At 37.0% G+C, this 21791-nt stretch overlaps 1 protein-coding gene and 1 non-coding gene across 8 annotated transcripts in view; one reads left to right on the forward strand and one right to left on the reverse strand.

The window, feature by feature from the left end:
* The window catches only part of PAN3 (poly(A) specific ribonuclease subunit PAN3), a 139805-nt gene that overhangs the window by 41073 nt on the left and 76941 nt on the right, over positions 1-21791 (forward strand). For 5 of the 7 annotated variants that reach the window (XM_066369259.1, XM_066369261.1, XM_066369262.1 and 2 more), the window contains one exon: positions 5983-6144. The exons of the other annotated variants lie outside the window; for them this stretch is intronic. In XM_066369259.1, the coding sequence (XP_066225356.1) occupies positions 5983-6144 (162 nt within the window). The remainder of the gene's footprint in view (positions 1-5982; positions 6145-21791) is intronic. 7 annotated transcript variants of the gene reach the window in all.
* On the reverse strand, positions 5526-5601 carry TRNAG-ACC (transfer RNA glycine (anticodon ACC)). Its single transcript has one exon. It is a non-coding gene; the product is annotated as a tRNA-Gly (tRNA).

Genomic DNA, 21791 nt, shown 5'->3' on the forward strand with positions numbered 1-21791 from the left:
GAGTAGAAGAATTTGCAGTTTGTTGTTTCAGTTCTTTAGAGATTGATTGTGGTCTTGCTTACTTAGGAAAGAATATTTGGTGACATAAAACACTACTGTAACATTGAAGTTTTAATAACAGAAGTAATGACTGTTTTGTAGGCTTTTTAAAATTTATGTAGATAACATTGGAGAACTTCTCCCCCAGGATCTGACTCATAGTAGAGCTTAAAAATATGTTTTTGTTTGTATGTATATCTTGTTCTGCCACACTTGATCTTAGCCAAAAGGTGAAGCAGCAATATCTTGTTCTGCTGTATTTGATATAATGTAATCAGTTTTTACTTAGTTTTTACTGTTTTTATTCTCTTATCCTATACGTGGTTTGTATATTAACTCCACAGAATGAAAAGTCTTTTTCATTTACAAATATTTACCAACCCATGAGTCTTTAACAGTCACAGTCTGTTTTTCTGTAGATCTACTTTTTGTAGACCTACTCACCCAACGAGCCCATCCTATTATTGTCTTTATTTAAACAATGAAAATGTAAGGAATTTAATATATTTTCATGAAAGGCCCAGAGTTAATGATAATGAATAACAGGAGAAAATACAACATAATCTTTGAGGCTTTTTAAAAAAATTTATTGATTTTAGAGAGATTGGAAGGGAGAGAAGGAGAAACATTGATATGTGTTCCGCTTATTCATGCATTTATTGGTGTTTTATATTTTTTTAAGAAGGAAGCTTCACTTTTTTTTTATTGACTTTTGAGAGAGAGAATGGAGAGAGTGAGAAGCATTCTCTTGTAGCTTCATTTTAGTTCATTGCTGCAAGTTGTGTCTTGACCAGGAGGCTCAAGCTGAGCAGTGACCCCTTACTCAAGCCAGTGACCTTAGGGCTTTTGAATCTGGGACCTCAGAGTTCCAGGTTGATGCTATGTTCACTGTTCCACCACTAGTTAGGCCATTGGTTGATTCTTGTATGTGCTCTGTTGGGGGATCGAACCCGTAACCTTGGTGTATCGGGATGATGCTCTAAGCAGTTGAGCTACCTAGCCAGAGCTTGACTTGTTTTGTTTTTTATTTTTAAGTCTTTTACCTATAAAAAAATTGATTTGAGTTCAACCTATAATGATTTGTAGGTTTGGATTTACTATTCTAAATTAATTAGGTATAGGAGTCTTTAAAATCCAAGTGTATTAGCATACCTAATTAATAAATTAGGTAGAGGTAGTTTCTATGTTGATGATTATATGAAAATTAATTTACTTGATTTTAAAAATTCAGATGGTTTTCATCAGTTTGGGGTCTATTTTTTCCCAGTGAGTTTACATTACCACTGATGGTTATTGGAATTATAATCTTATATTTACTTCTCATCGTTACAAATATGCTAAAATAATTAGGATATTTACTTAATTGAAGGAAGACCATTGTGAGCCAAAAGAGGTTATAAAAGAAATACAGGTTTATTTGCAAATAAATATACTGCTCACAAAAATTAGGGGATCAGGGAACGTGCAGATACTCCAGTACTTTCAGTCGTTTGTATGGTGCATTTTCAATGCATTGAAATAAAAGTTGGTTTTGCATCTCATTTGCATAATTGAACAACTTTCTTTGACTTGTCATTTGCTTTTCTGATCTTGTTTAATAAAAAAAAAACAAATGCTTTTTTTTTTTTATCACTTCATGTTCATTTTGAAATATCCCCTAATTTTTGTGAGCAGTATATATTGTAAATTTTAGGCCAGAGGTTTCTCAGGAGTGTCAGGAAGTAGGTTGCTGAGTTGTTACTGCAAAAGGTAATGAATTAATGTATTCTTTAACCATTATCTGAAGAGAGGTAATATTTTATATATGAATACTATTATTTTCCAAGTATATGAAGATGTCTGATTAATAAAATGCAAATCATTTTAAAGTGTTATATTCATAGCAACTTTAAATCATCATTGTTTTAGAGTACAAACAGTGAAAGGACAGTTACTATGTTTTCTTTTAATTTTTTTATTTATTGAATTTAGAGGGAGAGAGGAAGGGGAGGGAGAGAAACATCGATTTGTTGTTCCACTTATTTATGCATTCATTAGTTGATTCTTGTATGTGCCTTGACCTGAGCTCAACCCACAACCTTGGCGTATAGGGATGACACTGCAATCAACTATGCCACCTGGCCAGGGCTACAGTTACTATGTTTTGTTGTGTTTTTTTTTTTTTTTTACAGAGACAGAGAGAGTCAGAGGGATAGACAGGGACAGACAGACAGGAATGGAGAGATGAGAAGCATCAATCATTAGTTTTTCTTTGCACGTTGCAACACCGTAGTTGTTCATTGATTGCTTTCTCCTACGTGCCTTGACCGCGGGCCTTCAGCAGACTGAGTAACCAACCCCTTGCTCGCTCAAGCCAGGGACCTTGGGCTCAAGCTGGTGAGCTTTTGCCTAAACCAGATGAGCCCTTGCTCAAGCTGGTGACCTCGGGGTCTTGAACCTGGGTCTTTTACATCCCAGTCCACGCTCTATCCACTGCGCCACCGCCCGGTCAGGCAGTTGCCATGTTTTTGGTATTCAAAGGGGGGTTCTTAAAATCCAGGGCATTGGAAATTTTTTGTTGTAGGATAACAATTTGATTTCTCTTGTGCATTACTAATGATTAGGTCATATGTAATAACATGGTTAGTGATGTGAAGCATTGTAGAGATTGAGGCTGTTTTACAAAGAATTGTGGACTGAAAATTGGGTTGTTACTTGGTAGCTTAAACTACGTTTTCTATATAGGCAGTTGTATTTATAGATTTTCCTTTTGCTAGACTGAAATTTTAGGTGGGGATGGGGAAGGAGGAGGAGTGATGAATCTCTTAGTAAAACAAAAATACATCTGATGGGAGGGAGAATGACAGACTAGATTTATTTAAAACCCTTTTTTTTTATGTTGCTTAATGCCCTACTATAAGGAAATAGCACTAATTTAATTTTGGGGTCAAAAGTAAGTCTGAATTTGTGAAGGATCTTAATAATAGAAGAACATTTAAAGCAATAATTTTCTTGCTTTCAAATGTATGACTGGAATTTAGGTGCCCTTGTATAAGTCCTGTTTGACAGGTTGTTGATTTTGTTAAAGAAATATTCTTGCCTGACCCGTGGTGGCGCCGTGGATAAAGCATTGACCTGGAATGCTGAGGTTGCGGGTTCAAAACCCCGGGTTTACCTGGTCAAGGCACATATGGGAGTTGATGCTTTTAGCTCCACCCTCTGTTCTCTCTATTTCTCTCTCTCTCTTAATAAAAATGAATAAATAAAATCTAAAAATAAAAATTAAAAAAAAGAAAAGAAATATTCTTTTGTCCTGGCTGGTTGGCTCAGTTAGTACAGTGTCATCCCACTGTGTGGGTATCCTGGGTTCGATCCCCGGTCAGGGCACATAGGAGAAGTGCCCATCTGCTTCTCCTCCCCACCCCCTCTCACTTCTCTCTCTCTCTCTCTCTCTTTCTCTTCCGCTCTCTTCCCCTCCTGCAGCCATGACTCAATTAGATCGAGTTGGCCCTGGGCACTGAGGATGGCTTCATGGCCTCCTCAGGTGCTGAGAAGAGCTAAGTTGCTGAGCAACGGAGCAGCGCCCCCTAGTGGGCTTGTGGGGTGGATCCCAGTAGGGGCACATGCAGTCTTGTCTCTGCCTCCCCTCCTCTCACTGAATTAAGAAAAGGAAAGAAAAGAAATATTCTTTTATATATTGAACTTTTCTGATAGGATAATTTTTAGCCCAGGCATTTTCTGAAATAAAAATTTTTAGTTAATGAGGACTTAATTAAGATTATATTATTTGCTTGACCAGGTGGTGACGCAGCAGATAGAGTGTCAGACTGGGGTGTGGAGGACCCAGGTTCGAAACCCCGAGGTCACCAGATTGAACGCGGGCTTATCCAGCTTGAGTGCAGGGTCGCTGGCTTGAGCCCAAAGCCATTGGCTTGAGCAAAGGGTCACTCGTTCTTTTGCAGCCCCCCAGTCAAGGCACATATGAGAAAGCAATCACTGAATAACTAAGGAGACTAAGGAGCCACAACAAAGAATTGGTGCTTCTCAACTCTCTCCCTTCCTGTCTATCTGTCCCTCTCTCTGTCTCACACAAAAAATTATATTATTTTTGTTGTATATCTGATCTTTATAGTTGTGAGCTATGTTACTAGAAATAATTTGCTTTAAAATTTTTATTTGTAATGTGGTTCCTAAGGCTACATTTTTAATTCTTGTGTACAAAAGTTGCTTGTGATACTGTAGACGAAGGGTAATGTATCTACGATTGCATAGATGTGCAAATATTTTTATCCTCATGAAACTTTATCCACTGTTATAATTATTGGGTACAGTAGGTAGTCCAGTTGCCTTTCTTCTGCAAGTTTAATCTTTTTCCTCCCAAAGACAACATAGTGGAGGGCCATTTGTGGAGAGGAGAATCTAAATTGCATAGAATAATTTCCATAGGCATAATTTTGAAGGTCATTTTGAAATTTAGAAATGAAGTGTTTTCTTCAAATTAGTTATTTTTATACTGGAAAAAATTATATTTTATATTTGGTTATGACACCTTTTATGACAGAACAATGAATAAACAGATTTTTTAAAATTTCAGGTCTCAAATTAGATACCTTCCCAAGAATGTATCAATATTCCTTAAAAGGAAACAATAAGATTGAATTTAGTGCATATTTGCTACATTTATGGGAAGTAAGATGGTGGGAACTATCATTAACTTTCATATAAAAATACTGCTAACCACTAAGGTTGACTATTTATTATAATACTAGTGAATTCATGTTTTTATTGGACAATTTATTTTGTATCAATCTGTTCAGATTACTGAGTTTTATAAGACCAGTGATTTTTGTGCATATATTTTAAAGGTTTGATATTATTTCTTTTCATTGAGTACCTTAAGTTGAATACTCCCTTCAGAGAGAATGACTTGTACTCTGATCTAACTAACATGCACAGAATTTAAAAATTAAAAATAGTCAGCCCTGGAGTTGGTTGGAGTGTTTTCCCAATATACCAAGGTTGTAGGTTTGGTCCCTGATTGGCGCCACATACAAGATGTTTCTCTCTCCCTCTCTAAAATCAAATTAAAAAATGTTTCAGTAGGAAATAAGGCAATAAAATAGGGAGCAGAAAAAGGTATAGTAAGGAGAAAATTTTTAATCTATATTTTGTGCCCTTTGAAGCCGTTTATTTTTTTCGTCTTTTTCTTTTTCTTTAGCAAGTGAAAGGAGGGGAGATAGAGATACAGACTCCTGCATGCACCCTGACTGGGATCTACCTGGCAAACCCTCATTTTGGGCCATGCTCACAACTGAGCTAATTTTAGTACCTGAGGCAGAGACTATGGAGCCATCCTCAGCTCCTGGGGCCGATGTGCTTGAACAAATTGAGCCATGGCTTTGGGAGAGGAAGAGAGAGAGAGAGAGAGAGAGAGAGAGAGAGAAAGAGAAAGAGAAAGAGAAAGAAAAAGGGGAGGGATGGAGAAGCAGATGGTCACTTCTCCTGTGTGCCCTGACCGGGAATTGAACCCGGGATATCCACATGGTGGGCCAACACTCTACCACTGAGCCAACTGGCCAGGGCCTTGAAGCCATTTCTTCACATTGCAATGAGAATAGGTAAGTGCCAGTGGAAAAAAGTTGGAGAGCATTTACTTTGCTAATAAGTTAATTTTTGTTCATTAAGGTCTTATCAGCTCAGATCATTATGTATTTCCCTAAAACATATGCTGCTTTATATAATATTGCTGTGTAGTCTGTTAGGACTTTGGGTTATTTTGGAGGTGGTGTGTATTGGGGGTGGTGGTGGGAAATGGTGGGTGGTGATAAGATATTAAAGGGAGTCTTAGAAATTTTACTTGTTTTCTATTCCACCATTCCTGATATCTTCTCTGTTAGTTCTGCTAGTTTAGATTAGTGTGGGGGATGTTAGGAGTGGCCTGGTTTCTTTCCTTCTTTTTCCTAGCCAAGGAAGTATCGTCTGGGGATGCTGGAGGAGAGGCTAGTTCCGATGGGATCAAAGGCACGAAAAGCAAAGAACCCTATTGGCTGCCTTGCTGACAGGTGTAAATCAGGAGTACCCATCAATATGGTTTGGTGGAACAGAGTCACAGAAAACAATTTACAGGTAAAAATAATTTTACTAGACATTTTTTGAAAGTGAATATCTTGGCTGCTCTCTGTGTCTGTGGGGTGGTGGGTGTGAGGTTGGGTGACTTAGATGATATACTTAGGTGATTTTTTTTTTTTTAATGTAGTGAGGCTAGTGGCCCGTTAACCAACTGAATGAATTTGGTAGCTTTTTGAGCTTTCTCTGCTTGTATACTTTTCTATTCTTTTATTAAATTTAGTTTTCTTTTATTTGGATTTTGTTAACAGTTTAATTACTCTTTATACACAAAGTTATTCAGGATACTACATTGAAAAATGATATTACAAAATTTATTATAAAAAATCTTATTTGTTTGGAATTTGACCAACAGGAAGTTCCGTACGTTGTCTTTTTGTACATTCTTACTAGGAAATAAGAATTGTATATAAACAAACTTGTCAAGTGTTTGTTCTAAAACCATTTTCAGTCGTATGTTGTCCTAGAGTTACTATAGATATGTTTCAGTCTTTGCCTTATTGGTGCTGAATAATGAAAATGAATTTTTATTACTCAAAGGCTAGCTTTGGTATAAGATTCTGAAGTACCTACCAAGTGATTGAATTTATAGTCAATTTCAATTTGGATTATAATTATTTGTATTTTAAAAAATTGGTAATTATATAATATAGATCTCAATCAAAATTTCAATTTATTTGGAAGTAGAGTATCTCTTTTCTCTGAATAAATTGATTTTTTAATATATCGTTAGCCATAAGTCTGTAATTTCACATACATGTACCACACTGAAAAGGTAAAACAAAGTTAGCAACTTGGTTTTATTTCTGTCAACAATCTTGTACTATGAACAGGTACCACAATATTTTGGTCTGTTCAATATTAATACTATAGCAGTGCCCATGTTGCCTTGGACACAGAAATAAAGAAGTTATTCTAAATATTGTAAAATGTGGTATTTGTCTAACTGAAAAATTTTTAGTAAATATAAAGATAACCTGGTGTTGGGGGGGTTTCCACATAATCATATACTTAAAATTTCAGTATAAAGTTTGGATATGTTAATATGTCAATCATGAATAGCATTATTTTACTGAACTTTTGTCTTGAGATCAGAAGGAGAGAGATTTGATGTGGATTGTTAGAATTAGTTTTCAGTTTTCAAAAGAAAGTCTGAAAATAAATTGGACCTGAATTATATAAGAATAGCTGTAAGTGGAACTGAACTGCTTGTAGGTGTAGAATGAAACACTAATAAAGAAGAGGTGTAGCCACTCACCCTCCCACAGCTGCCCTAGCCCTTATCCTAGTGGCAGTTTTCAGATACGTCTTTTTAGCAAAGCAGGAAAAATCAGTAGGTTAGTTTAAGAATATATGCTTAGAATTATGCTTTAATTAAAGAAGCTAGTAGTAGGTTTACTTTCAATGTGAGAAAGATTGAATTGATATTTCAGATACTACTATTATGCTTCAAATAGTTCTTTTCCTTTAAGAACATAAAGAATGCTTTATTAGCTTGGTCTAATATTGGAGGTGCAATATTACCTCACACTGTGAGTCTCATGTTGAAGTATAGAAAATACCCATCTGGTTTGGTCTCCATTACTATATTTGTGGATTCCTAAATTGGGTACCTGGTGGTGTTTATGCAGAGCAAAAAGTATATGTCAGTACATTTGGAAAACCTTTTTTTTGTATAAGAAAAATAAATTATATAAATCAATTCTATACCAATAGTTTTTTAGTTTTGTATGGTGTTTACTTTTTAATATTGGATGTTTTTCACATAAATTTTAAACAATTATTTAGCCAGATATGTTAATATTTTTTGTTTTTTTTCCTTTAAAGATAGGTCTTCTCAGTTCTAAGGTCAGAGAAATATTTGTATTTTATTTTAATAATTGTAGCTATGTTTCTTAAATGGTTACTTTGTGCCAGGCATTGTGCTAATAAACTCTTTATATATATTGTCTCTTTTGGTCTTCCTAATAGCTTATGAGACAATGTTATTGCTAAATGATGTATTTTCAGAGAAGCTAAGTAATATTAAGGTTAAGCAGTAATTAGTAGAAGAGCAGAAATTGAACCATTTGTCAGACTTAACAAAATCCTACATTTCTATATGATACAGCTCTAGTTCCACAACTTTAATTGGTTTAATTATCTAACTAGTTACCATATTTTCCCATGTATAAGACGCTCCCATGTATAAGATACACCTTAATTTGGGGGCCTGAAATTTGAAAAAAAACATATTACATAAAGTTATTAAACTCAAGTTTTATTGATCCTAAAATTTATGCAACTCTTCATCACTCTCAAAACTCCCATCCATTAGCTTGTCCTCATCTGTGTCTGATGACGAATTAGGGTCTTCAACAATGAGCACAAAAACAAGTACGAAAAAGTGGGAAATGAAAGTAAAAAAATAAATCTACAATCACTGTTTAAGAAACACTCAGTTTTTAGACCCCAAATTTTTCGGAAAGGGGTGCGTCTCTAAAAATGGGGAAATACAGTAACTGAATATTTAATTTTTTTTTTAAAATCCATTTTTCCGAAGCTGGAAACGGGGAGGCAGACAGACTCCCGCATGCGCCCGACTGGGATCCACCCGGCGTGCCCACCAGGGGGCGATGCTCTGCCCCTCTGGGGCGTCGCTCTGTTGCATCCAGAGCCATTCTAGCGACTGAGACAGAGGCCACAGAGCCATCCTCAACGCCCAGGCCAGCTTTGCTCCAGTGGAGCCTCGGCTGCTGCGGGAGGGGAAGAGAGAGACAGAGAGGAAGGAGAGGGGGAGGAGTGGAGAATCAGATGGACGCTTCTCCTGTGTGCCCTGGTTGGGAATCGAACCTGGGACTCCTGCACACCAGGCCGACGCTCTACCACTGAGCCAACCGGCCAGGGCTATTTAATATTGTTTTGAGGATGAAAATGCATACATAGTGTTCCAGATACGGCCTGTGATTTATGCATAACTTTATAATACTTTTACGGTCAGCTTTTTTTTTCTCTTCTCAGGCATCTTTTTCCTAGTGATCTTTAACTATATAGTACTTTTCTCTTTGGAACTTAAAACATTTCTTTACATTGATTTCTTAATCTTGACCTAACATCTTTAGAAGTTTTTCCACTGCTGAAAACAAAAGAAAACCAACCAAGCAACCAGCACAAAAGCCTTAAAAACAGCAACAACAATAGCAAAAAATCTTTCTCTGAAGGTTTTGACTTCGTATATTCATAAATTGCATTTATTCTTTTCAGTCTTGGATTTCTGTTAAGAGCTATGATTCCCAACCTTTTAGTGCTTAATAATCTTTTTATTTTCTACCAAGAATCTCGTAATATGAAATAACCTGTCTGCATGCTTTCATTCTTCTTTTTTAATATTTTTTTATTTTTTAGGGAGAGAGGAATTGCAGGTTGTGGAGAGAGAGACAAGAACATAGATCTGTTTCTGTATGTGCCAGGACCAGGGATCGAACCAGCAACCTCTGTGATTTGGAAATGACGCTCTAACCAACTGAGCATGCTTTCATTCTAGTCTTTGGTAGCTTGGTGGAAACTAAATTTAGTTTTTATATGGCTGTTTGAATTGTGGATAATGCCCATCTAGTCTTCATTACTATCTTTGTGAATTTCCTACTTGAGGACCCTTTGAATAGATTCAGTCTTGTCACTGATTTCTACCACCCATTTATTCCTTCTTTGCCTACAATTTGCTACCATCAAAATTTTCACTGAAATTACTCTTAAAAGTTTGTTAGAGATCTCCTTAATTAGCAAATCTAGCAGTTTTATCCAATGCTTTATATGGCTGGCTATCTATCTTACTTTTGAAACTTTCCTCTTTGCATTCTTGACTCTTTGTTTCGTCCTGTCTCCTATTTTTTGTTTTTCTCTGTATGCCTAAGATTCTTAAAATTTTATTTCTATTATTGTCTTCTGAGTTCAAGAAGACCCCAGTTTTTTCTGCCTTCTGATCCCTTACATGTAGATATACTATTCCACTATCACTGCAAATTTGACAGGTAAGCTCATTGTATTTTTTGTTCTCCAAATCTGCTTTTTAAATACTCTTTTAGATTCCTTCTTTAGTTAATGGCTTTATCTTCCCAGTCACTGAGGCTGTGAACCATGACATTTTACCTGTCTCTCACACGCTACCTTTTATTATGAGAAGGAAATGGAAAGACAGTACATTGTACAGGTTAAGTTTGTTGTCATATTAAGGCTTTACAGCTGTAATGACATTATCCACATTTGACAAATATAGAAATGGCATTTTAAAAAATCCTCATTGTTATTAAGTGATAGAGCTGGCATTCCAACCCCAATTTATTTAATTCTAAATACTGAGATTTTCCTATTATATGCCTCTAGTTCTTATTCCTTAAAATTCTTCAGTATCTTTCTCTTCCCTCCCCTTTTTAACTCTACTGACTAGTTGATACCTTATATATATCTTCTAAATGGTTTTTGTCGGATCCTTTCAGGATCTGTTCTGCCTTTCTAGGGCTATCTCTCTTTATCCACACAAACTCCATTCTCATCATAGGGAATCTTTCATACTCATGTAATATGGAATACATTGTCAGTTCTCGGTGCCTTTGTGTCTCTACCATTGTTAACTGAGCCTGAACAAAAACATCCTCCCTTGTCCTGTAAGAGCTAGCTCAAATGCTGCCTTCTCTGAATACTTGATCAAATACCTCAAAGAAAAAGTTTTGTTTTTTTTACTGTTTGCACAGTACTTCATGTTGTTTAACAGTTGTTTCATTGTCCTTTATTTAAGTTTGCTTAATTTGTCTTTTTCTACTGGATTGTAACTATTTGAAATTAGGCCCGTGTTTATTTTACTATTTTTGTATCATTAAACTATTTTGCTTGTCTCTAAATGTTGATATAAAAATATCTAATTTTCTTTGATTGGGTTTTATATATGCAATTTATGGTAATTTATTCTAAGATGTTAATGTATTTTAAAGACTTGATCATAGGTTTTCTGGGATTTATAGCCACCATATGTTGCCACTGCTTTAGTTTAAGTGTATCACACCTGATTTAGAACATAGGCTGGAAATTTCTTCTGACATGTTGGGGGATCTTCTATTTTTTTTTAAAACTCAAGGTTTATTATTGTCCAAATATTCTTGATATTTTTTCAATTTTCTAAGCCTCGTAGTAGTCTTAATTATTTCTTGACAGTGTTGTTAAGTGACATCTCCATTTTGCAATTTTTCTATGACCTCAGTCCAAACATCAAGCAGATGGTAGATGGACAGTCACCTGAGATTCCATATTAGCAATACTTTATTTCACCTAATTGCAAATTCACTTTTTATCTTTTCTCAGTCTCTATTTAAGATGTTTACTCATCCTTCTGCCTGATGAATCTATATTCAAGATTTTTCATTTGTTTAAAGTTCATATGCTGTTGTTCAGGTTTGAAATATTTTATTACTTGCCTTTCAGAATTGTTGTGAGGATTCAAATTTCCATGCACTTAGATTTAAATAAGTGTCCATTCCTCCATCTCTGCCATTGTTAACTTACAACTCCTAAAGTTCGTCTTTATTTATAGAGTGCCATCAGTAAGTTAAATTGAGTTATGTGGGCATCATGGTATATATAGAATGAGGTAAGGACATTAATTGTCTTTTTAGGGGTTCACATTTAACAGTGATACACTTGAATATTTTTTAAAATTAGTTTAAAATGCTTTTTTTTGAGGAAATAACATTGTGTTTCCATTCTTCACATAGGAATTAGGTGTCAACTTGAATGAAAGGATGGAAAATGTGTGGTTTTATAACTGTCTCAGGGTCCTTCAGGTTAAGATTTACCTAAATGTTTAGTATTGTTCTTGCTTTAGCTTACTCCCAGTGTGGTGTAAATGGATGAGAACTGTTGGACTGTTGGGTGTATTAGGAAATTCATACTTGTCAACATCTTTTTAAAAATATTTTTGTATTGATTTGAGAGAGGAAGGAACAGAGAGAGAAAGGAGAAGAGAGAGAGAGAAACGAAAGCATCAACTCATTGTTCCACTCAGTTGTTCCGTTTAGTTGTGCACTCATTGGTTGCTTCTCATGTGTGTGCTGACCGGGGATCCAACCTGCAACCTTGGCAAGCTAGGATGACGTCCTAGCTACTGAACTGCCCTGTCGGCCTCAGCATCTCTTTTGATGGTGTTTTCCCCCATTATGGTCTGATTAAATGTCCTTTCTTATAAGAAGTGTTTAATTATAGGAATGCTCACATTAAAATCTCTTGGCCCCTGCCTGGCCTGTGGTGGTGCAGTGGATAAACCTTCGGCCTGGAATGCCAAGGTTGCCGGTTCGAGGCCCTGGGCTTCCCTGGTCAAGGCACATACTGCAAGCAAGCAATGAACAACCTGAAACAACTATGAGTTGTTACTTCCCATTCCATGCTCCCCTTTCTCTCCTGTCTCTGTAAAATCAATAAAGTATTTAAAAAAAAAAATCTCTTGGCCCCAAATCTCTTGTGAATTCTGGTTTGCTTTTTACTGGTACTTTTAAGACCCCAGAGAGAGAGAGAGAGGAAAAAAGAAAGGCCCTGTCTGGTTTGCTCAGTGGTAGAGCGTCAGCCCTGCATGTAGATGTCCCCGGTTTGATTCCGGGTCAAGACACACAGGAGAAGTACCCAGCTGCTTCTCCTCCCATCCTCCTCTTGCTTCGTCTCCCGTCCTACAGCCAAAACTCAATTAAAGCGAGTTGGCCCCAGGCACTGAGGATGGCTCCATGACCTCAACCTCAAGTGCTAAAAAATGGCTCTGGTTGCAATGGAGCAACATCCCAGATGGGCAGAGAGCATCACCCCCTAGTGGGCTTGCTGGGTGGATCCTGGTCAGAGTGTATGCAGGAGTCTGTCTCTGCCTCCCCTCCTCTCACTAAAAAAAATAAGATCCCAAAGAGGTTTTATAAAGTTACTGGGCACACTTGATTCTTTAGCTACTTGTTAGTCTGAGTATTTTTTTTCAGGTGATTTCTAGTCTGCAGGCCCCAGGAAATGGGATTGTTTAGGTTTTAGATAGACTGAATTGAAATAAAGAAGGGTGAAGCTTCAATCTGTTGACTCAGTTCGTTAGGACTTTGAAGAGCTGTAGAACTATGGTACAGCTAAAATGGCATTAGCATATACAGAACAAAGTTGTGTTTTTAGAAAGATATCTAAGGTATGTCTTTCCTAATGACTGCTACATAGACCTACTGAGCTATATGCAGTACCATGAAGAGTACCTTAGGCTTTCTGTCTTTGCCTTTTAATATATGTATTCACTCTGCCTGGTGTACCCTTCTCTCTCTTGACTCAGCAAACTTGTCTTTTAGGATTCAAACATATGGTCTTATAATGTAATTAGATACCTTTAAGCATTAAGAATATAACTTTTCCCTAGAATTTACATTGCTCTAGTAAATGTATATGTGCTTGTCTTACAGGCTAACACTTGAAGACACACTATAGATAATTAATATTTTTTTGATACGTGGATGTTCTGAGCTCTTAGGGGTGTGGAATTGGGTGCAGGCACATTCTGTATGTGTGAAATGACAGTCTATGAACTTCTAGAACACAGTGGCTATGTTTTGTATCTTTATTTTCCACAGTGCCTAGCACAGTGTCTTACGTATTAGCTATTTACCTAATTGAATAAATGAACTTGGATTAAAAGGTTGCTGGCGAGTTGAATCTTTGGCCTAATATTAGTTCTGAAATTTAATGTTTTACACATTTTCTTTTTTTTTTATTGATGTTTTGAGAGACAAGAATAGGGAAAGAGAGAGGGAGGAGAGAGATTGAAAAGAATCAACTCATAGTTGCTTCACTTTAGTTGTTCATTGATTGCTGCAAGTTGTGCCTTGACTGGGGGGCTCAGGATGAGCTAGTGACCCCTTACTCAAGCCAGCGACCCTGTGCTCAAGCTGGTGACCTCAATGTTTCAAACTTAAAATATCATTATGGAAAAATATTTGAAAAATCTTAATATACGTTAAATTTTGAGATTAAATTTGACAGGATTATTGGTTAGATAAAATGCCTTTAGGTAAGTATCTCTTACTATGCAATGTCACAAATCTGTTTTACTGTTATATAGCTATAGATAGAAGATGTACATCAATATAGGAAACAGTTATAGCTATATAAAGTAATTCTTGCCTCTCTGGAATGTCTCCTGGGCTACTTACTGTCTGAACTAAATGGGTAGTTTTTTTCTTTTTAGGGAGAGTAATATTGAGAATGCCTCCATGGCCACTAATGATTACTGTTATTGGAGAACTTTGACATGTAATTAACTTTTAAGTGGAAGAGGAGTTCATTTGTTTGTTTTTAAAACATCTATCCTTCAGAAACAGATTTTGCTTTTTTTTGATACACATTCTACTGGTCTTAATTTAAATATTGCATATTTTCTTGAAATCTTATGATAATACTACTGTATTCAGTGATGATAAAGCAAAGAAAAGGGACAGGTAGGTGTAAGTGACTTTATGCTTTACAAATCTTAACATTCTTAAAACATTTTTGTAAATGTTATATATATTTACTAAAAAAATTGAGATAGTACAGAGAAGTACAAAGAAGGAAGCAAAAATGTCCCTAGTTTACTCACCACCCAGTGATAACATCTCAACACTATTATAGTGAGCATCTTTAGTTAACGTCTTTTTATACACACATGCACTCACGCGCACACAGTCACACATTCTTCTCCTCCCTCCTTTCTCTTGAGGAATCTCCATACTGTTTTCCAGTGGCTGCAGGAGTCTGCATTCCCACTAGTAGTGCAGGAGGGTTCCCTTTTCTCAGGATCCTTGCCAGCACTCCTTGTTTGCTTGTTAATGAAAGCCATTCTGGCAGGTGTGAGGTGATATCTTACTGTGGTTTTAATTTGCATTTCTCTGATGGTTAGTGATCGTGAGCATTTTTTCATATGCTTATTGGCCACCTGTGTGTCCTCTTTGGAGAAGTGTATTTGGGTCCTTTGCTCATTTTTAATTGGATTATTTTTCTTCGTGGTGTTGAGTTTTACAAGTTCTTTATAACTTTTGATTATTAACCTTGTAATACAACTTTTTTTTATCTACTTGTGTATTGATGGGCACTTGGGTTGCTTCCTCTAGGCTGTTGTAAATAATGCTGCAGTGAACATAGGGGTGCATATATTCTTTTAAATTATTAGTGTTTCGGTTGTCTTCAGATATATACCCAGAGTTGAAATCACTGGGTCATAAGAATCCTCCATAATGTTTTAAATTTTTGAGGAAACTCCATACTGTTTTCCACAGTGGTTGTACCAATCTGCATTTCCACCAGCAGAGCATGAGGGTTTCCTTTTGTTTGTTTATTTTATTTATTTATTTATTTATTTATTTATTTATTTATTTATTTATAGAGAGAGGGATAGATAGGGACAGACAGACAGGAATGAAGAGAGATGAGAAGCATCAATCATCAGTTTTTTGTTGCGACACCTTAGCTGTTCATTGATTGCTTTCTCATATATGCCTTGACCACGGGCCTTTAGCATACTGAGCAATCCCTTGCTCAAGCCAGTGACCTTGGGTCCAAGCTGGTGAGCTTTTTGCTCAAGTCAGATGAGCCCACACTCAAGGTGGCGACCTTGGGGTCTCGAACCTGGGTCCTTCTGCATTCCAGTCCGAAGCTCTATCCACTGCGCCACCGCCTGGTCAGGCGAGGGTTTCCTTTTGTCCACGTCCTTGCCAGTATACTTGTTGTTGGTTGATTTATTGATGGTTACCTTTCTGAGAGGTGTAAGGAGATATACCTCATTGTGGTTTTAATTTGCATTTTTCTGATGTCTATCCACATGATTATTAATGGCTGCACATGATTGTATGTACCATGGGCCATATAACTATATTCTCACTGATAGTTATTTTAGATACTTCCTTTTTAAAAAGAAATTATTTTAAAAAAATTGGTAAACTTAATCCTTTTTACTTTTGTGATTTTCTCCTTAGCTGCAATTTGTAGATTGAGGATACTGGGTCAAATGGCATATTTATTTTTCATTTTGATATGTATTATCAACTGTTCTCCAAAATAGTGTTCATAGGATCCTAGCTGAGTGGGTCATTGGTTAAAGCATCGTCCTGACATGCCAGAGGTCGTGTGTTTGACTCCCTGTCAGGGCACATACGAGAAGCAATCAGTGAGTACACAATTAAATGGAGTAACAGTGAAACGAGTTGATGCTTCTCTCTCTTTCTCACTCTCCCTTGTCTTCTTTCTCTCTCCTCTTCCCCCACTCCTCCGTTCCTCTCAAATCAGTGGGGAAAAAAAAGAATAGTATTCATAGTATTACTTATTTCTGACATACTTTATAAAGGGTGAGCTAAAGAGTGTCTTTGGAAACTTATGTGCCAATAATTTTAAGCTGTTATGTATAATTACTTTATTCTGAGTTCATGAAAAATTTTCTGTTTAATTCTACCATAATACAAAGCTTTTTTTAAGAATTGATTTTCCTTTGGCAGGTTCTGGCATCACACATGCTACTTTCCTCTTAAGATAGTCAAATTATAAATAGAACTTGCATTTTATATAACACTGATGTGAATTTCTTGGAAGCACTAATAATCAAATGTCTTTCATTGGTTTCTTCAGTTTGATTGGTTTATTTAGAATATCATATTTTCTTGGGGCGTTTATCAGAGGATCCAGTTTGCTTCAGAAACTTTGTAAATTGTGATTCTAGACTAATTTTTTTTTTTTTTGTATTTTTTTTGTATTTTTTTTCTGAAGCTGGAAACAGGGAGAGACAGTCAGACAGACTCCCGCATGCGCCCGACCGGGATCCACCCGGCGCGCCCACCAGGGGGCGACGCTCTGCCCACCAGGGGGTGACACTCTACCCCTCCAAGGCGTCGCTCTGTTGCGACCAGAGCCACTCGAGTGCCTGGGGCAGAGGCCAAGGAGCCATCCCCAGCGCCCGGGCCATCTTTGCTCCAATGGAGCCTCGGCTGCAGGAGGGGAAGAGAGAGACAGAGAGGAAGGAGAGGGCTGGGGTGGAGAAGCAGATGGGCGCTTCTCCTGTGTGCCCTGGCCGGGAATCGAACCTGGGACTTCTGCACGCCAGGCTGACGCTCTACCACTGAGCCAACCGGCCAGGGCCTAGCCTAATTTCAAAATACTAGTGGTATTCAGCCTGACCAGCTGGTGGCGCAGTGGATAGAGTGTTGGACTGGGATGCGGAGGACCCAGGTTCGAGACCCTGAGGTCGCCAGCTTGAGCGTGGGCTCATCTGGTTTGAGCAAAGCTCACCAGCTTGGACCCAAGGTCTCTGGCTCGAGCAAGGGGTTACTCGGTCTGCTGAAAGCCCACGGTTAAGGCACATATAAGAAAGTAATCAATGAATAACTAAGGTGTCGCAACGAAAAACTAATGATTGATGCTTCTCATCTCTCTTCATTCTTGTCTGTCTGTCCCTATCTATCCCTCTCTCTGACTCTCTCTCTGTCTCTAAAAACAAAACAAAACAAAATCTAGTGGTATTCAGATGTGAACTTTATAAGATGAACCTTGACAGGTCTTAAATAGGTCAGTTTCTGAATAACTCAGAAATTGAGTATATTTTGATAGTCAATTTAAAATTGACCGTATTTGGGTATGTTTGAAATATGGGGTAATTATCCATTAAATTTTAAAATATCTTATAGAAATGTGAATTTGGGAGGTTCTGGTTAGCCATTTGACTTCTCCTTTTCATCTCACCCTGTTCTTCTTTATTTTGTGTTATTTGTGAACCCCAAAGACTAATAAAAATAGCTCTTTATGAGCTATTTTTCTTGTTATTTATGTTCATGAGTCTCCTCTTTTGATGCCTTTTGAGATCATTTTATCAAGGCAAAATAGTTGCCTGTTCTTCCCTTTCTTTCTCATTGTCAGTCTCCTCTCTTCTACCTTTACAAATAATTTACTGCTCTTTGCCCTTGCCAAGAACTTCTCCCCCACCCACACACACCCATGCACACCTGCCTACCTGTTTAGGACATGAATTTTTGGAATTAGTCTCACTAGGTTCTTTTGTCACTCCACAGAGGGAAGACTAGTAGTGAAGATGAGAGATTGGAGTTAAAAAATTTTGGGAAAAGAGTAGATAAGGTTAAGACTAGTATTAACTTTTTCTCTCCTGTTTTTTTTTTTTTTTTTTAATTAATTCAGTTAAGGACAGTGGAGACTTAACCTGATCAGTCTAATTGGATTTCGGCAATAAAGTCATTAAATAAAACTTTTACTTCTTTCCACTTGTCTTCCTCCTCTTCCTCTCTTTTTCTACTTGACTCTTTTACTCTCTCTTTTATCTGAATTGGAGTTGAACAAGATGAACAAGTCAAGTTGGTCGATTAGGATGCTGTTGCAGCTAATCCAAGTAGAGATGATGGTGGCCTAGTCTAGGGCACTGACAGTAAAATGAATAGAAATAATTGAATTTGAGAAATATTTAAGATGTGGAATAGATTTTAATGTTGCAAAGATATCTCTGCATTATCAAAAGGATAGTTAGTTGTGACATAGTATATCTGTGCTGGAAAGAGGTGATATAGAAATCAAAACATGACTTGAAAAAAACAAACTGTAGGGAATTAATTGATTTGCTTACAAATTGTTTGAAATGGTAATTGCAAAGCACCTCTTTACTTTTTAGGGGGAGGGGAGAAGGGAAGTAAAGAGGGACAAATGTGTAGTGATGGAATATGATTTGACTTTGGGTGATGGGCACACAATGTGATCAACAGTTCATATGTGATAGAAGTGTTTACCTAAAACCTATGTACACTTTTTTTTTAAATTTTTATTTATTTATTTTTTACAGAGACAGAGAGTAAGTCAGAGAGAGGGATAGACAGGGACAGACAGACAGGAACGGAGAGAGATGAGAAGCATCAATCATTAGTTTTTCAATGCGCATTGCAACACCTTAGTTGTTCATTGATTGCTCTCTCATACGTGCCTTGACCGCGGGCCTTCAGCAGACCGAGTAACCCCTTGCTGGAGCCAGCGACCTTGGGTTCAAGCTGGTGGGCTTTTCCTCAAACCAGATGAGCCCGCGCTCAAGCTGGCGACCTCAGGGTCTCGAACCCTGGTCCTCTGCATCCCAGTCCGACGCTCTATCCACTGCGCCACCGCCTGGTCAGGCTATGTACACTACTTATTGATCACTGTCACTCCATTAAGTTCTAAATTAAAAAAAGATCAAATCAGGAATACCTTATGTTTTGAAAATATCACCATTAGATTTGTCTTGTGGCCAAGATGGAAGAATAGGGATTGGACTTATCTCCTCTCCAGAAATAGCAAAAAAGAAAAAAAAAATTAAGAAAATATAAGAAATAACAGTTTTCAAGACATTAGATATCTGGCAATGGGTCCCTGGTAGATGAGAAACATGAGGTGAACTCTATGAGTACTCCAGCTTACTCCCTGGAGGAACTCACTATATAGAAGGAACTTGACTGCTCTTGCCATGAAAGATGCAGTATGAATTTAAGTATATGAAAACCCAAAACTATTTTTTTTTGTCCAAAACTATTTTTGATAAATTCTCACTAAGTGTGTTATTTAACTTGACTAAATATTGATATTTTTTCAATTGTTCATTTATAGCTGTTTGAAATAGAAATTAGGATTTAAAATATGAATAGAAACTACATAGAATAGAAATAGAAATTATAGTAGAGATATAACTGTCTATTAAAAGTAGAAATTTAGGCCCTGGCCGGTTGGCTCAGTGGTAGAGCGTCGGCCTGGCGTGCGGGGGACCCGGGTTTGGTTCCTGGCCAGGGCACATAGGAGAAGCGCCCATTTGCTTCTCCACCCACCCCCTTCCTCTCTGTCTCTCTCTTCCCCTCTCGCAGCCAAGGCTCCATTGGAGCAAAGATGGCCCGGGCGCTGGGGATGGCTCCTTGGCTTCTGCCCCAGGCGCTAGAGTGGCTCTGGTCGCAGCAGAGCGACGCCCCGGAGGGGCAGAGCATCGCCCCCTGGTGGGCAGAGCGTTGCCACTGGTGGGCATGCTGGGTGGATCCCGATCGGGCACATGCGGGAGTCTGTCTGACTGTCTCTCCCTGTTTCCAGCTTCAGAAAAATACCAAAAAAAAAAAAAAAAGAGAAATTTACTATTATAGGAATATACCTAGATATTTATGAAGGCATTATCTTCTAAATCATAGGGCAAGAATAGTAAAATTTTGATTTTCTTTTTCACCATGCCTTTTCTAATTTATTTCATTCTCTTTAGTGTTGAAATTAGACAAATAATTTATATAACCCAAATTTGAGTATTCTTTCTAGATATGACCTTTACCTTTTAAAACGAAGAGAAATTGTTAAATAGAAAATTCATTTTAATGTGATTAGTTTTAGTTAACAGTTTTGCCTTGTCTTTTAAAAAAATTTCTTTTTTATTTTTTTATTTATTTTTATTTTTATTTTTATTTTTTTTAAAGTGAGAGGAGGGGAGATAGACTCCTGCATATGCCCTGACCAGGATCCACCCGGCAACCGCAGTCTGGGACTGATGCACTGACCAACTGAGCCACTGGCTGTGGGAGGGGAAGAGAGAGACGGGGCAGAGATTGGGGGGGAGAAGCAGATGGTAGCTTCTCATGTGTATCTTGACTGGGGATTGAGCCCAGAATGTCTGCACACCTGGCCAACGCTCTATCCACTGAGTCAACCAGCCAGGGCCTAAAAAATTCTTCTTAACGTATTAAAGATGTGTGCCTATGCTATGTTACTTTATAAAGCTCTTATTTATACTTTAAAACAATATTATTAAAGCCGTTTTAAGAGTGCATCTTTTTTTGGTAGTTATTTTGACTAATTTTATTGAGAAGTAATTAATATATCATTATTTCATTAAATATTTTTGATAGTTCTCTAATCTGGCTGTAAGAGTTTATATTATCTGTTAATAGTGGCCCTACTCTTTTATTTCTAGATTTTTTTGTGTGTGTATTGTATCTAAATCTTATATAATTCTTTTTTCTGCTATTTAAATCATTGTACTCAAAGAGTTGAATATAAATAAACTTTCAAACCACCCATTCAAGGCAAATAAATGCCTTGCCATCTTAAGTCAGGACTTAAAACAAAGGAGGGAGGATTTAGGCCCTTCTTTACATTTCTTAATTAAAAGTCACTTTTGGGCAGTTTTTCATATTTGATTGTTGAATATAAAGAAGTTGCAGTTTGGTGTGTAAATTTTCAGTTACCTTATTTTTAATAACAATAAATTTTGAGCTCCTTATACTTTAAAATGACATTTTATGTATGATTTGTTTGGCAAAAGTAGAATAGACTTTTGCTTCCTATTTCTCATTTATAGGATCCCTTAAAAGTAGGCTTTCAAATTAAATAGATTTAATTTAGAGAAACCCAGCTTTGAAATCACATGGACTGTTATTCACAGTAAATGTAGGATATACGTGAATGTAATTACCCAGGAACATGGTACTAAAAAGTTTTGTATGCATATATAATTTTGTCTAAACATACCTTCTATTGGTAATCTTGTAGTCCTGAAGTCCCCTTCTTTCATAGGCATTTTGCACTCTCACCAAGATACCCAATTGCTTCTATCTTGACTCCATCTTCTAAAATAGGTTTAGTATTAACTGGTA

The sequence above is a fragment of the Saccopteryx leptura genome, chromosome 2 (genome assembly GCF_036850995.1).
Source record: "Saccopteryx leptura isolate mSacLep1 chromosome 2, mSacLep1_pri_phased_curated, whole genome shotgun sequence".
Classification (NCBI taxonomy): domain Eukaryota; kingdom Metazoa; phylum Chordata; class Mammalia; order Chiroptera; family Emballonuridae; genus Saccopteryx; species Saccopteryx leptura.